The sequence below is a fragment of the Meles meles genome, chromosome 4 (genome assembly GCF_922984935.1).
Source record: "Meles meles chromosome 4, mMelMel3.1 paternal haplotype, whole genome shotgun sequence".
Classification (NCBI taxonomy): domain Eukaryota; kingdom Metazoa; phylum Chordata; class Mammalia; order Carnivora; family Mustelidae; genus Meles; species Meles meles.
The window spans coordinates 133,389,771-133,406,128 of NC_060069.1; the positions used below are offsets into that span (position 1 = coordinate 133,389,771).

The 16,358-nt window shown below is 34.8% G+C and overlaps 1 protein-coding gene across 25 annotated transcripts in view; it reads right to left on the bottom strand.

Moving 5' to 3' along the window:
• Positions 1 to 16,358, bottom strand: part of ROBO2 (roundabout guidance receptor 2) — a 1,322,570-nt gene that overhangs the window by 97,576 nt on the left and 1,208,636 nt on the right. For all 25 annotated transcript variants that reach the window (XM_046002527.1, XM_046002529.1, XM_046002535.1 and 22 more), the window contains 3 exons: positions 11,233 to 11,357; positions 6,509 to 6,680; positions 1,430 to 1,635 (listed from right to left, as the gene is read on the bottom strand). In XM_046002527.1, the coding sequence (XP_045858483.1) occupies positions 1,430 to 1,635; positions 6,509 to 6,680; positions 11,233 to 11,357 (503 nt within the window). The remainder of the gene's footprint in view (positions 1 to 1,429; positions 1,636 to 6,508; positions 6,681 to 11,232; positions 11,358 to 16,358) is intronic.

Genomic DNA, 16,358 nt, shown 5'->3' on the forward strand with positions numbered 1-16,358 from the left:
TGTTTGTTTGTTTTGTGTGTTTTTGTTTTTTTTTTAATCTTGGCTCCTATTTCTACCTAAATACCAGATTCTACTAATTGCTCTTCTACCAAATAATTTTTGATTAATTTTTCTTCATGCATTATGTTAGTCATCTTAATTCTGGCTCTCATTCCCAATCTTTTGACTATTCTAGCAAACTCTGCAGTTTTAGCATGGTGATTCCCATATGGCGGGGGGGAGGGGGAGCTCTGTACATTTTGTTGAATGAAAGTGAATATACTCATAGAGGCCAGGTGGTCCCTATCTGGTCTTCACACCTTGTGTAATCAATCCCTCCCCTCAAATGTGTATGGGATCTGTTGACTTGCTTCTAGACAACAGAAGATGGCAAGGGTGACAGGATGTCACATTTGCGATTATGTAACATAAGGTCATAATACTTGTCTTGCCAGGAGACTCCCTTCCTCATTGACTCTGAGGAACCAAGTAGTCAAAACGGGAATATCAATATGGCAAGGAACTTAAGGCAACCTTCAGTCCATAGCAAACGAGATGCTGAGGTAATCCGTATAATAGCCATTTGGAACTGATTGCTGCCAGCAATCACGTTGCTTAGAAGCAAATTTATGCCTAATCTTCAGATGAGACCACAACCCAGATACTTGATTATCCCTTTGTGAGACCCAGAAGTGGAAGACCCAACTAAGTCACACTCAGGCTTCTAACCCCACAGAAACAAATAAATGTATGTTGCTTTAAGCCTCTAAGTGTTTGCTAATATTGTTAAACAACAATAGATAGCTAATACAATATTCAGAAAGAGGCATTTGAGTTACTTCGGGAGTAAGTTAAATTTGTTAAATTGGCAGGAATAGTCGCCATCTTCCGTTAAAAAAACAGCAATGACTCGTCCTTGCCCACAGGCTTAAATCTAAACTCCACAGCAACTTAAACTAAAATGTAAGATTTTCCACCAACTAGCCAAACCTACCTTTTATGTACTCAATCTTATCTCTTCAGTTTTTCACATAATAGCTTGGCCAAGCCAAGTGGTCCACATTTCCTTACAAACTTCCTTTGTTCGCGACAGTAAATCAGAAGGATTTGACACTTTCAAATCACTTTAAATATCCCATTACTATGATTAACTTCACGTGTCTAAGATTTTTATCTTTACCAGTTGGATACGTACAAGTTGGAAGGAAAGAATCAAAAGTTTCTAAGTCTGTTATGATCTTATCATTAACATAAAGACCTTCCTTATGATGTCAATTCATGAAATGATGAATTTGAAATATGAAATAAGGAAATAAGAACTAACAGGGCCTATAATACAAGGTACAGCAACTGTGCTAGTGTGGAAGACTTTAAGTTTACAAAGCAACTTCTCCTGAGGGCAATACCTACATTGAAATGAAGACCCAAACACAAGTCAAGCATCACTTACCCGTAAATTCTTAATCTGCAGTGTCCCTTGTTCTTGTATAGTTGCTCTTGGATCTCTACCCAGAAAAGTAAATCCCTCCTTCAACCAGCTAATTACAGGAAGAGGATCCCCAGTAGCTTTACATTTCAGTAATGCTGTACCATCTACTGCTAGTGTTTGGTTGGCCGGGCCTTGTAGAATTATGGGTGGAGGTCTATCTGTCAAAACTAAAGGATAAGGATATTTTCAGTATATTTTAACTTCTCAGAAGTTATATTATAGTATTAGATGCATATTGCATATATATTATCTATAATCTATATCTATAATATATAATCTATAATATAGATATATAGATAATATTATTATCCATAATATAGATAATATGCAGGATAATAGATATATAGATAATATATATTATCTATAAAATAGATATTATCTATAATATAAAATATAAAATAGATAATATCTATAAAATAGATATTATTTATAAAATAGGTAATATATATTATCTATATATCTATAAAATAGATAATATAGATAGATATCTATAAAATATCTATATATAAAAATACCTATAAAATAGATAATATATATTATCTATATATCTATTATCCTGCATATTTATGTCCATTATGTATCTATCATCTATACATACCATAATATATATACAGCGTAATTATCCAGGACATACTATTGTTTATAACTTACTCTGAATTACCTACGGTAGATGCCAATAAAATAAATTCTGACATTATAGTATTGTTGAAAGTCTTTATCATATTAAAATATTAAAATAAAACTATGGAGATAATATAAATATAAAATAAAGGTTATTCACAAAATGTACATTTTATCTCTTACATGCATATTTAAGAGAGTCTATAGAGTATCATATGGGTAGAAACAATTTTCATCTTTGCTTTCATTATAAACATACATATAATACATAATTTCACCCTTCAAAGCACCTTGCTCTCTCTCCCTCTCTATTTATACATATACATATATATATAGACTATGATATGTTGCTTGATATTAAATTACTAGATATAAACACTTTATTTCCAAGATTATGACACTGGGCCTTAGATTACAGTATTATGATATGGGTGATAGGATTTAACTAGTCCTTAGAATTAAGGAGTAATCTAGTTATAATCTATTTATGGTATGACAAATTAGGGTTTTCATGTAAAATCAGTGTTTACATATATATCAATTCCTGTGTTCATCTGGGTAAAATTTCCACAATTCATAACCTTCTAGTTCAGTGTTTTTTTAATTGAATTTGTTTCATGAGAGTGTCTTCAGTGTGTTTGGAAGTATTTCATAATGATTAAGGAAATATAGCAGGATGTGAGTATTATTTAAATGGATGATGGAAATATGAAGTCAATTGGATGCAAACTTTCATCCAGAATTCATTAGAAGAACACTTCATAACAAAACTGGCACGTCCAGGTCCAAGGAAGGCCTTGTTAAGAGAAAGTTCTATAAACTTGCATGGATTTTGGTTAATTACTCAAAATATTTATGCATATTTATATTATGTTTATTATATAATTACCAAAATATGTATGTTACATATAAACATAAAACTTTCACGGGAAGGAAAAACAGTTGTGGATTTTAATGATTATTAAGGAGCAGTGAGGAGAAAGTATCTATAAAGTATCTATAACGGGTTTTTTGTGTGTGTGTGTGTTATAATGTACATTATCAAAATGTCATTTTGCTCATTAGTACTCCAATCTCCTTTGTCCACCAGATTATCTATTTACCAATCTATATGCAGAATCTTTATTATTAGGATTTGTGGTTTTGGGGGAAAAACATTAAATTAAACAGCCCCTTTATAGCCTACCATGAGAAAGCCAACCAATTTTAATTTAAAATAGGGGTTATGAAATAGATCTATTGCATGTGCATGTCAAGATGCAGTGGACTTCTAATCAACCTAAACCTACTACATCAAAATATTTATCAAAATGTGTATGTGTATGTGTGTCTATGCACACATGTAAAAACCTTATAAAAAACTTAAAAAACGAAATTTTGTTTGTGTATTATTTACAAAAATTAGGACTATTTCTTCCATGATTTTCTTGATCAAATTCTTCATTTTAGAAGTAAATAAAATAATCTTCAGATAATGTGAAAATACAATGGTATATTAATTCTGACCCATACCACACAATCGATATCCAAGCTGAATATTCGTGGAATTTATTTTCTTTATGGGTCAAAAACGAAGGGGCAAATCACAAAACATGAATAATTCTAAATTCAATGAGAAAAATGGGTCTACATTACTAGAGTAGAATCTATTTACTCAATTTTAAATATTCTTACTGCTTTTTTTCAAATTAAATATCTCTACAGAATTTAGGTAACTTCTCATAACCTGTTTTTATTTTTATATCCCTGAAATCATTAGGTATAGCCAAGGACATCTAATTAGTTTCTTTCTTTTTTATTGCTCAAATGAGTAGCTCAATGTCTTTTTAATGAATTTGATCAATAAAGGAATTGAAAATCTCCTCGCCAGAAGGAATTTTCAGTTTCAAAGATGTTATGGGTGAAAGATGACCGCAGGTTTCCATGACACTGAGGTCAAAGGTTAAATGAACATTTAGGGTTTCCAGTGATCTGTGAACAATTCCCTGGTTTTCTCTAACTATGCATTATAAATCCTCAATAAACCATTTATATAAGATCATGGTGTGACATTTGTTGTCAATATAATATATAAATACATTTCTTCTCTCTAGTCCTTTTAGATGATATTGGCTGCACTCAGAATTCTCATTACAATTTCCTAATTTTCTGAAAGAAAAAGAGCAGAAGAAAAGAAGGAATGAACAGTGCCAACGAATTAATGAGAAGGTCTTCTGAAAGGATATTTTGAAATTCAAGTATATGGAAGCATCTTCATTCAATCTATAATCAGTAAAATTATCACTCAACAGAACATTTCATCACCATTAGCAATCTCATCTTATATGAACACTTGAGTTAAAAATACCTCCAAGAAAGGAGTCTAAGTGCAAAAATGTAGCAACAGAAACACTGCTCTACATGTTTTGCTTGTTTCTCTGAATATGACATACATTTTTTATTCTACATTGGAATTTCAATTGGCTCTAAATTGCCCTGGGTCACACCCTCCAAAAAATGTTGCAAATGAAAATGATAGCTCACATACCATTAAATTGTTAACCAATCTGAAAACTCAACAAAACTGAAGCCAAAGTCGTAAGTCAATGTAGCAAGTTAGTATTTAGAAAGAGTTATTTGTAATAAATAATGTGGGGGGGGGGGGGGCGGTTAGGTCTTGAAGTTAGAGTTCTTTCCTGTCAAAATCAATAACTCTATAACCTTCATTCAATGTTTTTGCAAAAGGATCTTGACTTTGTGATTGCTTACTTAAGTAAAAATCAATGTAGGAATTAATATTCAAGCCAGTTGTAGCAAACTGTTCAGTCATCTCACTTATCAGGTTTAAACTTGTTTTTATTCTTTTAATTTTGACCTTAGAAACAAAGCTAGAATAGTAGCTTTTGTACTGTTTTGTGAGATTATGTCATCAACCAACACAAGTTCTCAAAACAAAAGTTTTCCTTTTCATTGCATCAGAAATGACCCCGAGAATCTGTCATATATTCTGGCTCTTCTAATTCATCAATTTCATTTCCTACAAATATGGTTTGCCTTTTCCCATAACAATTTATTTATTTAGAAATATTTTAGAGTCTGTCTTTTGTAAAATAATATAAGCAACTAGGTTACAGTAGAGGTTTTCATTATTAAACGTAGACTGTTTTATTCTCATAGACAGAAAACAACTTAGGCTCTGGCTAGAATATCTTCTTTTCCCAGTATATATGTATCTGGACATTTTTGCTAATGGTAGAAAGCATAAGGACTTAAGAAAGATGAATAATTATCTTCTATTTCTTTTAAAAAATACATAGATATGAAGGATCAAAGATCTTGCCCATCTAAAGAAAGAATTTCTTAGCACTGTTACCCTTGAGCCTGACTTCTTTCAGTTCCATGGCAGTAAAATTTCTGCAACATCAGCAGGTACCGCCATTAACGACTCAGTGTTCCTACAGCCAATGTTTGCCTGTTCCATTTATTCCTATTCTTGACATGGTGCTGAATCAGGCAACACCACGGACAGACATTAAAAAATATTTCCTTTGTATTAATTTTAAATAACCATTTAATCCACATGTAAATTTGAGTTGCATAAAAGTGCACCACATTTCATGAGCAGAGAAGGAAAAGAATCAGAGAGGTCACAAAACAAAGTTCTTAGATCTCAGAAACCAGCATCAGGGGAAAACAAAAGCCCCACAAACCTCACAAACATAAGAGAACGAGAGAGAATTTTTAGTTTAAGACATCAAACAACATGGATAAAATTGTACCCAGAAACTCACAAAATATCTCAAGTTCCCTACCTACCAATGGTGACAAATAAGCTCTTGGGGAAATAAAAACAGATTATGGAGATCTTTACATCCTTTTCAACAATCACTATAAATGTAGGCTTCTCAGCTATGATTTATAGTACATAATGTGCAAATAAAAATCCCCCAACAATTTTAGCATCCATCAGTAGTTTGGAAGCTATTTAATTTAGCGAATGAATAATTAAAAAGTCATGGGATGTCATAATGTGATTAGCTAACTAAGAACTCATCTCTGTTTCCACTAATATTAAAGATGATATCTCTTCCTTCTTTAATGAAATAAAATTATTAATATCCATGAGAAGCAATCATGCCAGCATAAAACGAAAAAATATACAGATGACGTATCTATACCCTGGGAGTGTGAGGTCATTTCTTTAAAATAAAGAATCTCTGTATTTTTCAAAATAAAATAGACAATCTTTGATATTTTTCACTGGAACAGTACCTGTAGAATTAGAAATATTAAAAGTGCTATTTTTACCTAGATTCAAACTTAGAAGATAAGCATTCATTTACACATTTAGCAACTCAGAAAATGTCACATGGTTAATATGGATCTTGAAATAAAAATTCCTATTTTCCAAAGGCAAATCTAATAATAATAATACCGCACCATCAGTAACTTCCAGTTGAGCTTTTGCTAAAATGCTTCCCGCCACAGTTAGAGCCTGGCAGATATAGTAACCCGCATCTGAGCGCTGAATGTTGGTAATTGTGAGGTCTCCGGTTGGCGAAACAGAGCATCTGCTGTTGGGTTGCTGGGGTTGATTTGGAAAAAGCAAGTTCTGTGAAAGAAACACAATCTCATCAATATCTTTCCCACACAGAAGGAAAAATACATTAACAATAGCTATTATAATTACTGCGATATGGTAGGAAAAAGAAAATACATATTTCTAAAAATCCGGTCTTGAGATGATTAAATGCCACGGAGTGAGTTTCACTGGGAAACTTCCTCCAAATCATGGAAAAATAATATGCTTTAAGAAGTCAGCCTGTCCTCTGAAGTCTGAAGGAATAATCCTCTAAAAACCATGGATCTTGGGGCACCTGGGTGGCTCCATCGGTTAAGTTTCTGCCTTCTGCTCAGGTCATGATCTTGGGGTCTTTGGATCAAGCCCTGCATAGGGCTTCCTGCTTATCGGGGAGTCTGCTAATCTCTCTCCCTCTAAACCTCCCCCTCTTGTGTGTGCACACACATACTCTCTCTCTCTCTCTCTCAAATAAACAAACTCTTTTAAAAAATAAGAAAAAATAAAAATTAAAAAATTAAAACCCTGGATCTTTACCTTAAGCCTTTACTTTCCCCCTGACTTACTGTTAGTTGCTTAATATCTTTGAAACATGATTTCCTCATCTGTAAAATGGGTACGACAACGCTCATGTGACTCATCAGACATTGTGATAATGGGGAATGTAACATTAACTATGCTTGTGTTTTATAAACTGCACATTACTAAGAAATGCAAAATAGACTTTCCACTAATCATTCTGAATACTTGGTGTAATTATCTGAATTTCTTAATGAAGATGTTCAAAAGTGTGTGGCTGGGACTGACAGAAAGAGACAGTCAAATCTACTCCTGCTACAAAATTTCTGCAGACTGTAATAGCTTTGAAAGGAGCGAGGTAGAAATATTACCACCTATGCAAGATGAAGCAAATCACTGAAAATAAAGAGAAGATGCCAAATGTTTCTGAAGGGTGCATGTGCCCTTAAAGAATTTCACAATATGACTTTCTTTTCTATGAAAAATTACTTTACAATACATCTCACATTAAATACAAGCAGCCCAAACATAAAATTTCGAAAGTTCCTATGTGAGAGCAGTAATGTTAACTTGGTTGACCTATGTTGCTTTATGGTTGTTCAATTAAGAAAAACATCTGGGTATAACAAATCATATTGAGGTATGTTTCCAAGATGGATTATAAATAAGAACATATCAATTTTTATGTTGTATTTACTTACAAAAAAGAACATTATAACCCTCTGGGATCTGTTCCTCAACATAGTAATTAATTTTTCAGGTTTGTAATTAAACAGTTTCAATACGTTACAATCAGGAGGTAATAACATTCAATTAAAGGCATAAGACACATTTTCACCTTAAAATGTTTTTACCCTTGAAGTAATACCAATGGAAGAGGATAAAATAGGGTATTAACACTTTTCAATTACGCTAAATGACTTTAATCCTGCGAATGATGTCCTACTTTAATTAGAAGCTCTTCTCTTTATTGCAACATGATGGATGTCCACTTTATTAGATTTGAGTGTGACACTATAAGCCCACTTTACATAAACATTACTGTGTTATTAAACCCTTTCTAAAAGAAGTGATGTTTGCAAGCATGTCAGGAATATAATTTCAAAACGCTATTGCCCTCCTATAAAACTTGTATTACTATATAAGGCTAGACATTTTCACGCATAGGAAACAATATGAGAACAAGCTACTTCTCGTGTGGAATCCAAATATATTACTGAAATAAACCATCTAAAAGAGAAGCGTCTAAATTTTAAAGCCACTTGAAAATGATACAATAACTCAAAGTATATACTTTCCTACAATTAGCCATTAGAATACTAATTTACATAGCGCTAATACATCAGATGGACTTAATTCTCTCTGGGATCTCTCCCTCTACAATGTTAACATCAGTCCACCTTCTAAATGATTCGTTGACATGGAAAATGGCATATGATTGAGGTTAACCCATCATCTTTATTTGCGGCTTGTGTGACACAGGCACAAGAAAATGGATTACAAGCAAAACCCAGGAATTCTACAGAGCTCTTCTTGCCTTGAAGTGCCTAGGTGTCCTATTAGTGCTAATTGGCATTATCAGCACATATTGAGGAATATGGACCATTAAGTCCAGGCTCTTAACTCTCTCTACTGATGGAGAGTCATAGATCACTGTAAAAATTGGATACTGGAGACAGTAAGACCGATTTATTTTTCCTAATATTCTAATTCATAATTTGAAACTTTACAATTTCCTCAGGCAATTCTCTTTTGTTCTCATTCACAGTCTCTCTCTGTCTCCCTCTCCCACCCCCCTCTGATGCAAGTGAGATACATGTAGGAAAGAAAACCAGACCTAAGATTATATTTCTTTTCAGACCTAAGATTATAATCAAATCAAATCGCCTAACTAGAATTTTTTCCAGAGACTGATATCTCTGGAATTACATGCCACTTTATCAAAACAAAACAAAACAAAACAAACAAACAAAAAAAAAACAGAAAAAGAAATTCTTTAATGCTATTTGATTATCTTCAAAAACCATTAAAGCAGAATGTAGCATATCTGAATACCATATTTATTGGGCCACAGGTCCAATACACATGTTATCCAATATCTTATGTCAGCCCAGAGCTATATAGGGCATGTGATTTACACATGATACAGCTGCATTTATATAATAATGAGATGGGATGATGGGATTTCCCTCAATATATGGATTTAAAGTGTAAATTTGCAACAATCCAACTGCTTTACATATTATATTTATAAATTGATAAAAAGTAATATATTCATATCATTACATTTCCTATCAGTGCCTTGTAGAAGTGACTTTGATGGATCCCAAAGCAGCCAGGGTGGGTGGAGGGAAAGAGCTGCAGGCAAGAGAAAAAGTCCCTTTGAGCTACCAGGGCTCTCCAGCATTCACCCATCCCAGCCTTCTCAGGTGCTGTGTGGGTCTTGGGGCAGAGGTGACCGAGTGGTGTTGAGCCTCTCCTTGGTGCTGGGCATTAGTGTCTGGGCACTGGCAGCCTGGACCTGAATGATAGTATGAAGATGAGGACAAAGGGGAACTTCCTGATGCCTTCCTTCCTTTCTTTCTTTTTTTTTTTTAAGATTCTGTTTATTTCAGAGAGAGAGAGAGAGAGCACAAGCAGGGAGAACAGCAGAGAGAGAAGGAGAAGCAGACTCCCAGCTGAGCAGGGAGCCTGATGCGGGGCTCGATCCCAGAATCTTGGGATCATGCCCTGAGCCAAAGGCAGACACTTAACCAACTGAGCCACCCAGGCGCCCCTCCTGATGCCTTTCTACCCAGATAATCAGACATAAATTCTGATCAGCAGGTTCTTTTAATATAGTTTAAAAATTTCCCCATCTCTGGCAAAGTTTTTAGATTTCCTGAGACTCTTAGTAATGGTTTTCATTACTCCCCAGGAAATTCTTCCAGAATTTGGACTAACAACAGAGGGTGCTGAGGTCTCTTCCTGTGAACTATATGCCTCCTGAAAGTTGGTTCTGGGAAGACTACAACAAAAATATCTCTAGGTCCTTCAGGAATGCACTGGTAAGTTCTCAGGCAAAGAACAGTTTTTGGTTTAAGCTGGAAATTCCATTCATTGCCTGAGAACCTAGAGGCCAAATGCTTGTCCAAGTTGGACACTGCCTACGTGGGAAAAAAAATAGCACATCCAATTGATTTTGAACAGAGTCTGAATGGCCATGCTACGCACAGAGGTTCATAAGTGGACAAATTAGGGCACAGCAAAGACCAGGCAAGTGCTGATGCCTTCTGGTATATGATGTGTTATTTCCTATCTCACCCCACTGTGAACGAATCCAGACGGGATGATGGAACTAAATACTTCTCCCACTCTTAAATGGAAGTATCCTTAAGTTAATAATAAAACAAAAGCATTTATAATATCTCTCTATGAATGGGGATTGCAATTGGTTTCTAGATGGATTGATAATGGAAATATTGTTTGACTGGTTTACATGTGCATAGGATATTCTAAACACTTTATATGTAGAAACTCATTTTATAATCCCAATGTAGCCTGCTGCAAGAAAGTAAAATTATTTTTCTGTTCAGAGATTTTAATAGTACATAGGTTTTAATCAGGCTTTTTTTTTTTAAGATTTTATTTATTTATTTGACAGACAGAGATCACAAGTAGGCAGAGAGGCAGGCAGAGAGAGAGGAGGAAGCAGGCTCCCCGCTGAGCAGAGAGCCCGATGCAGGGCTTGATCCCAGGAGCCTGAGATCATGACCTGAGCAGAAGGCAGAGGCTTTAACCCACTGAGCCACCCAGGCGCCCCTTAATCAGGCTTTTTAAGATGATTTAGTTATACTGAGTTGTATCTATTCTATGTAAAATACAAAATTTTGGATATTAATACTGGAAAATAAAGAACATTCTATTAGAATATCCGACCCTCACTTATTTTAGACTTAATTGTTCTCTTTTTTAGAAATAAAATATATTTGACATCGATAACAGGAAAGGCGAGACAAACTTTGAGAAGCATCAGAGACAGGAAGAGTTCAGAGATTTCAGAAAAGCAGTCAAGGTTCACACTCACCTGGCTGCCTTCTTTTTGCCAAAAAACAGCTGGCTGTGGGTTTCCTTTAGTTTCACAGGGAAATGTCACTGTTCGACCTTGAGCAACAATCTGATCTCTTGGCCTAACCACAAACTGTGGAGGAGCTATAATTTAAAAGGAAAGAAAGTGTATAAATATCAACCACTGACAAAGAAGTAGATATCAAAGGGGAAATCTGGTACTAGGTGGACTGCTTAGAGCCAGACAGAAACCACAGTTTTTAATGGTTTTTTTTTTTCTATTTTCAAGGCATTTTTCAAAACACAATGGGGAAAGGAGAAAAGCACTCTCTATCAAATGTAAGGAAAAGAAAACTTATTAGTAGATACTTCCTAAATGTTGCACATAATAATCCTGTAGCCCTTATATTTGCAAAGGAAAATAGATTTTTCATGATATTCTAATGTCTTTTAAAGAAAAATATGGTTTCCCAATTTGGTTTTGCGATTTGAAAAGATAAAGGTGAAAAAGAATCCCTTCATTACACAAGTATCTCCTTCCTCTGAAATTAGTCTACTCACAAACATTGACCATTCCTGTAATATTTATAAGACATTGTTCTACATGCAGGCAAACCAGAAACCTTAGAATATGATCCCTATCCTCAAAGTGCTTATATTCTCGAATTTACGAGTTAAAAGTGTTGAAGACATCAAAGAATTATGAATTGGGAATTACAAAGATAACTAACGATATAATGACGTTTGAAAGTGGTTGATTATACTTAATTCATTTCATTTAATAAATAAGCATTAGTCAGACAATTGCTATGTTCCCCTACTGGACACAAGAATACAGAGATTAAAAAAAAATATCTATCCTGCAACCTTCAAGTAGCTCACAAACTAATGGGAAACACAAAACGTGATGATGACAACAGCAAAAGCAAGTTAAAACAATTATCGAAGACTATGCTAAGTTCCATGATAGACATGTTTCAGAGCACAGCATAGGAGCCTTTCAATCTTAGTACATGTAAGAAATGTGACGGGACTTCAGGAGAAAAGGATCCTTTCGTGTTATGGCAGCTGTGAAAGGCTTTAAGCAGAAAATAAACATTATGGGGACTTTGAGGAAAGGGCAGTGTTTAGGTAAGTGGAGAAATGAACACGTTCCAAGCAAGGAGCTTACTGAGCAAAGTGCAAGAAGCAAGAACACATCTAGCATACAGTGTGTAATCTGGCAGAAATGAAGGGTCTCGGTTGCGTAAACATCATGGGCTGAAAAACAGATTTGGATGTAGCCTAAGAAAGTCCTGAGAAGCCAAAGTGGGGATTTTGTTCAAGGTCTTTCTAAGCTAAGAAGGGACAGATGCAAAGCAAAACATTGGAAATCTTAGCCCTCTAATGAATATAGTATGGACCGTGAGGGAGGCAGATCGGTCAATAAAATAGGAACTCTGATGGGAAGATGAGGGAAATGATGTAGGCAAAGATAATGAGACTTAGGCATGAGGAACTCCAACAGAAAAGAATCTAAAGGGATGGGGGGGGGTGGGTAAGAATACTGAGAAAGTTCAAGTTTAAAAGTGGGAGCCAAGTGAAAGACAGTAGACAGTATAACTGTTAGTTTTCACAAGGACATTTTCTTCACACCGAAACCCACTCCTGTTGACGAGAAAACAGCACTTTTAGTCCATGACTTTTCTCATCATCTGTTTACACTTGAAATCATCGCTCCTGCTAGAAAATGGAGGACGAAAAAAAGTTCAACGTCAACTCTAATTTTTAAAAGCTACTGGCCATGGCAACCATCCTAAAGTTTGAACTCTGAAGAATTAGAACAATAAACGACGTTCGGTTGAAGTCTTTACCCAGAATTCTTTCAGCCCTTCGGGAGTACACAAGAGCAGGTCCGAGAACAAAGTCAATGGAGGGTAGCCTCAAACATACAGCCAAGGGCTGACGCTTATAAGAATGCTAGTATAGAAACAGCAGCAGCATTTTTTTTTTTTTTTAATTCACTGAGATCTGCAGTGACTTTGTGGTGTTCTGCCTCCTAACTCAACCCATTCAACACATACCCCAGGGACAGCGGGGATAAATCTACTAAGTGAAATTTTCTTCTATAACTATAGATAACAGTAGACTCAGTCTAACGGGATGGAGAAGCCAGATTTATGGATCTATTTGAACAGAATGTGGTTTATGTTGCCTCGCATTTTCAGGAGATTACTTGCTTCTTACAATCTTCTTGTTATTTCTACACAATTTCACTGAATCAGCAGATACATTGATTTTTGTTCCCTGTTTTCTAATAGGAATGATAGATTAAATCAATGTTACAAAATTACTTTGGGGACAACTCTTAAGACACTGCAATGTCCATTTTTCAGGGAGGATATGAAACCACCAGATTATTCATACCAAAAAAGGCTTAAGATTGGTCTCTATTATCTCCAATATCCAAGGAAAATAATACATATTAAGCAAAATTTAAAGATCAGATATAGTTCCTGCTTCTTATTAATCCTATAAAAGACAAGTTTAGTGCCAATATGGATACTAAGCCGAAGTAAATTAGCTTATTCCTCATTATAAAAAAAAAATCATTTAACAGTCTGATAAAAGTCACACATTCCCTTATTTGTTCATTTGTACTGCTTTGGACTAGAAAAAATTTAAATTGGTTCATATTACCTGGTTAGTAAAATCTTAGAACCCCATTTGTGCTATAAGGTCCTTCTTTATATAATTAATTTTTAAAATATAGTAGTTAATTTTTAAATGTAATAGTTGATTGAAGTCACCAAATAAAACATCAAATGAAAATATATTTTATAGTCTTAAGCATAATATGCTCACTCTGTATCTATCTACCCATCTACTTCAGTAAAATTAACATCTACACTTTAATCACAAGCACATACCTCCTTGTATTTAATTTTTTAAACTTTTAAGAACTTTTTAGTAGAAAAGTGATTTTACAAAACGCTTTTGGAATCTGGATCCTACAATTTTAACCAGCTGCAAAAACATAGCACCCCAAAAAGGACTGGCAAATGACAACTATCTCCCCGCTTTTCTGAAAACATATGATTCATTCATTTATTCATTCAAAATGCACTGACTACAAATTATGAGACATTCTCTTTGGTACAGGGGGTGGAAAGTCAAATAAAAAATTGGCAGTTACTTCCAGGTAAATAAGTAAATAAACACAAATGGAGCAGAGTATGGTTTGTATAATAACACAAAAAGCAGAGGGCACCGGGTGTGAAAGGTTGGAAGAGCAGCAAATAGACCAGATGATGAAGAAAGAAGAGGCAAGAGGCCAGAAAGGTTGGGTTGGGTTGGGTTTTAAAGCACAAATAAGAGTTCACTGGACAAAGAGGAATAAGGTTACTTGGAAAGAGAGAAGCAGATGCCAGGCAGAGCCTTGAGGGGCTGGATGTGTTAGTGGAGTGTACACAGTCCTAAGAATAAAATCAGAGGGTTCCTGGGTGGCTCAGTGGGTTAAGCCTCTGCCTTCAGCTCAGGTCATGATCTCAGGGTCCTGGGATAAAGCCCTACATCGGGCTCTCTGCTCAACAGGGAGGCTGCTTCCCCCTCTCTCTCTGCCTCTCTGCCTATTTGTGATCACTCTCTGTGTCAAATAAATAAAATCTTAAAAAAAAAAAGAATAAAATCAGAGATGCAGAAGTGATATAATTAAGGCCAGATAATTTATGCTAAAAGAGCTTCAATTTTGTCCGAAAGCTATGGAGATCTGTTCAAAGATGTTTACGCCAGAAAGATGTAACAAGATTTATGTTTTAGAAAGTGTGCTTTTTCTAAAAGAGAAAGCACAGATGCGAGGTAGGAAAATCGTAGCAAGTTAGGGCAGAAAATCAGTTGAGAACTGTTAGTTATAGAAGCACCTGAAGAAAACATTTCATCAGAACTCTTAAAGGACAAAGGAATTCTGTAATATTATAATGTAACATTTACTAGTAATGGTAAGACCTAAGAAGACCAGGAAATCATACTTTTTGAGTTTTTATCCAATATTGAATTTTTTTAAAAAACCCCTAACAAAATATCATCAGTATTTGTATTAGTCACACTATGAAGAATTCTTTCGTGTGACTTTCATTTATATTGTATTTTTATTCCACGTTATTAAAAACACACCCTATTTCTAAAGTACCAAATAGTTTCTCGTCATCAGAACTTTAGCCACATCGCTCTCACTGGAACTGGACTCACCTTATCATTTTTAAAATCAAACAAACAAAATAGAGATATTAAAGCTAAGCAAAAAAAATTTTTTTCAAGAGTATTTCCATGTCTGAAAATGTACCTTTCCTACTGTCACTTACAGTTGGACCACCAAAACAAATCACATCAATCACTTTTACTTCTGTAGTGTCTCTCTGCTCCAAATCTATATTGCAACCTCCTGTGAAGGGCTATCAGCTGAAGGAATTTATTTTTGAGGTTTTAAAGTGAAAAACTGCATCAATAATTCTTCTACTAACATTTCACATTTTCACTCTTTCTGCCAGGTGGCAGTGAAAATGGTTTGAAAAGACGATACTTGGCTGATGGCACCGATGGGAGGGAGCAGGCGGAGAGGTGGCAGTTTATCAATACAGCAAGGTAGCACAAAGTGTGTTCCACGTCAAATGGATTTTCTATGATGACTCTCATTAAACATAAAAAAACCATGATTGGGTCCTCAAGATGACAATTCCAAACACACATTTAAACCCAATGTGCATTAAAGAGGTTGAGTTATAAACTCCAGAAGAATAAAAATGGCAATTCTTGTACACATTTTCCATGAGAGGAGACTATAAAATACATATTTATATCCTCTCTAAAATCCAAAAGTGGTAGACAAATGTTTTGTGGTTGTGATATAATAACATAGTTGCTTAATCAGTTAAGTGATTATACCTTATTGTTATAGCTATCACAGGAAATGAGATGACGAAAACAGTGGTACGATTCAGTGTTCGATGGATACTTACAAGTTAAAAACAACAGCTTTATAACAAGAGCGTGTTGTGTGATTTCCAGAAAAGTAGACCCAAGTATGAAAAGGTCAATTGAGATTAGAGGTCTGGTATTGTTCACTTGAAACGGCATTTTTGAGAATTTAAATACAATGCACAGTAAATT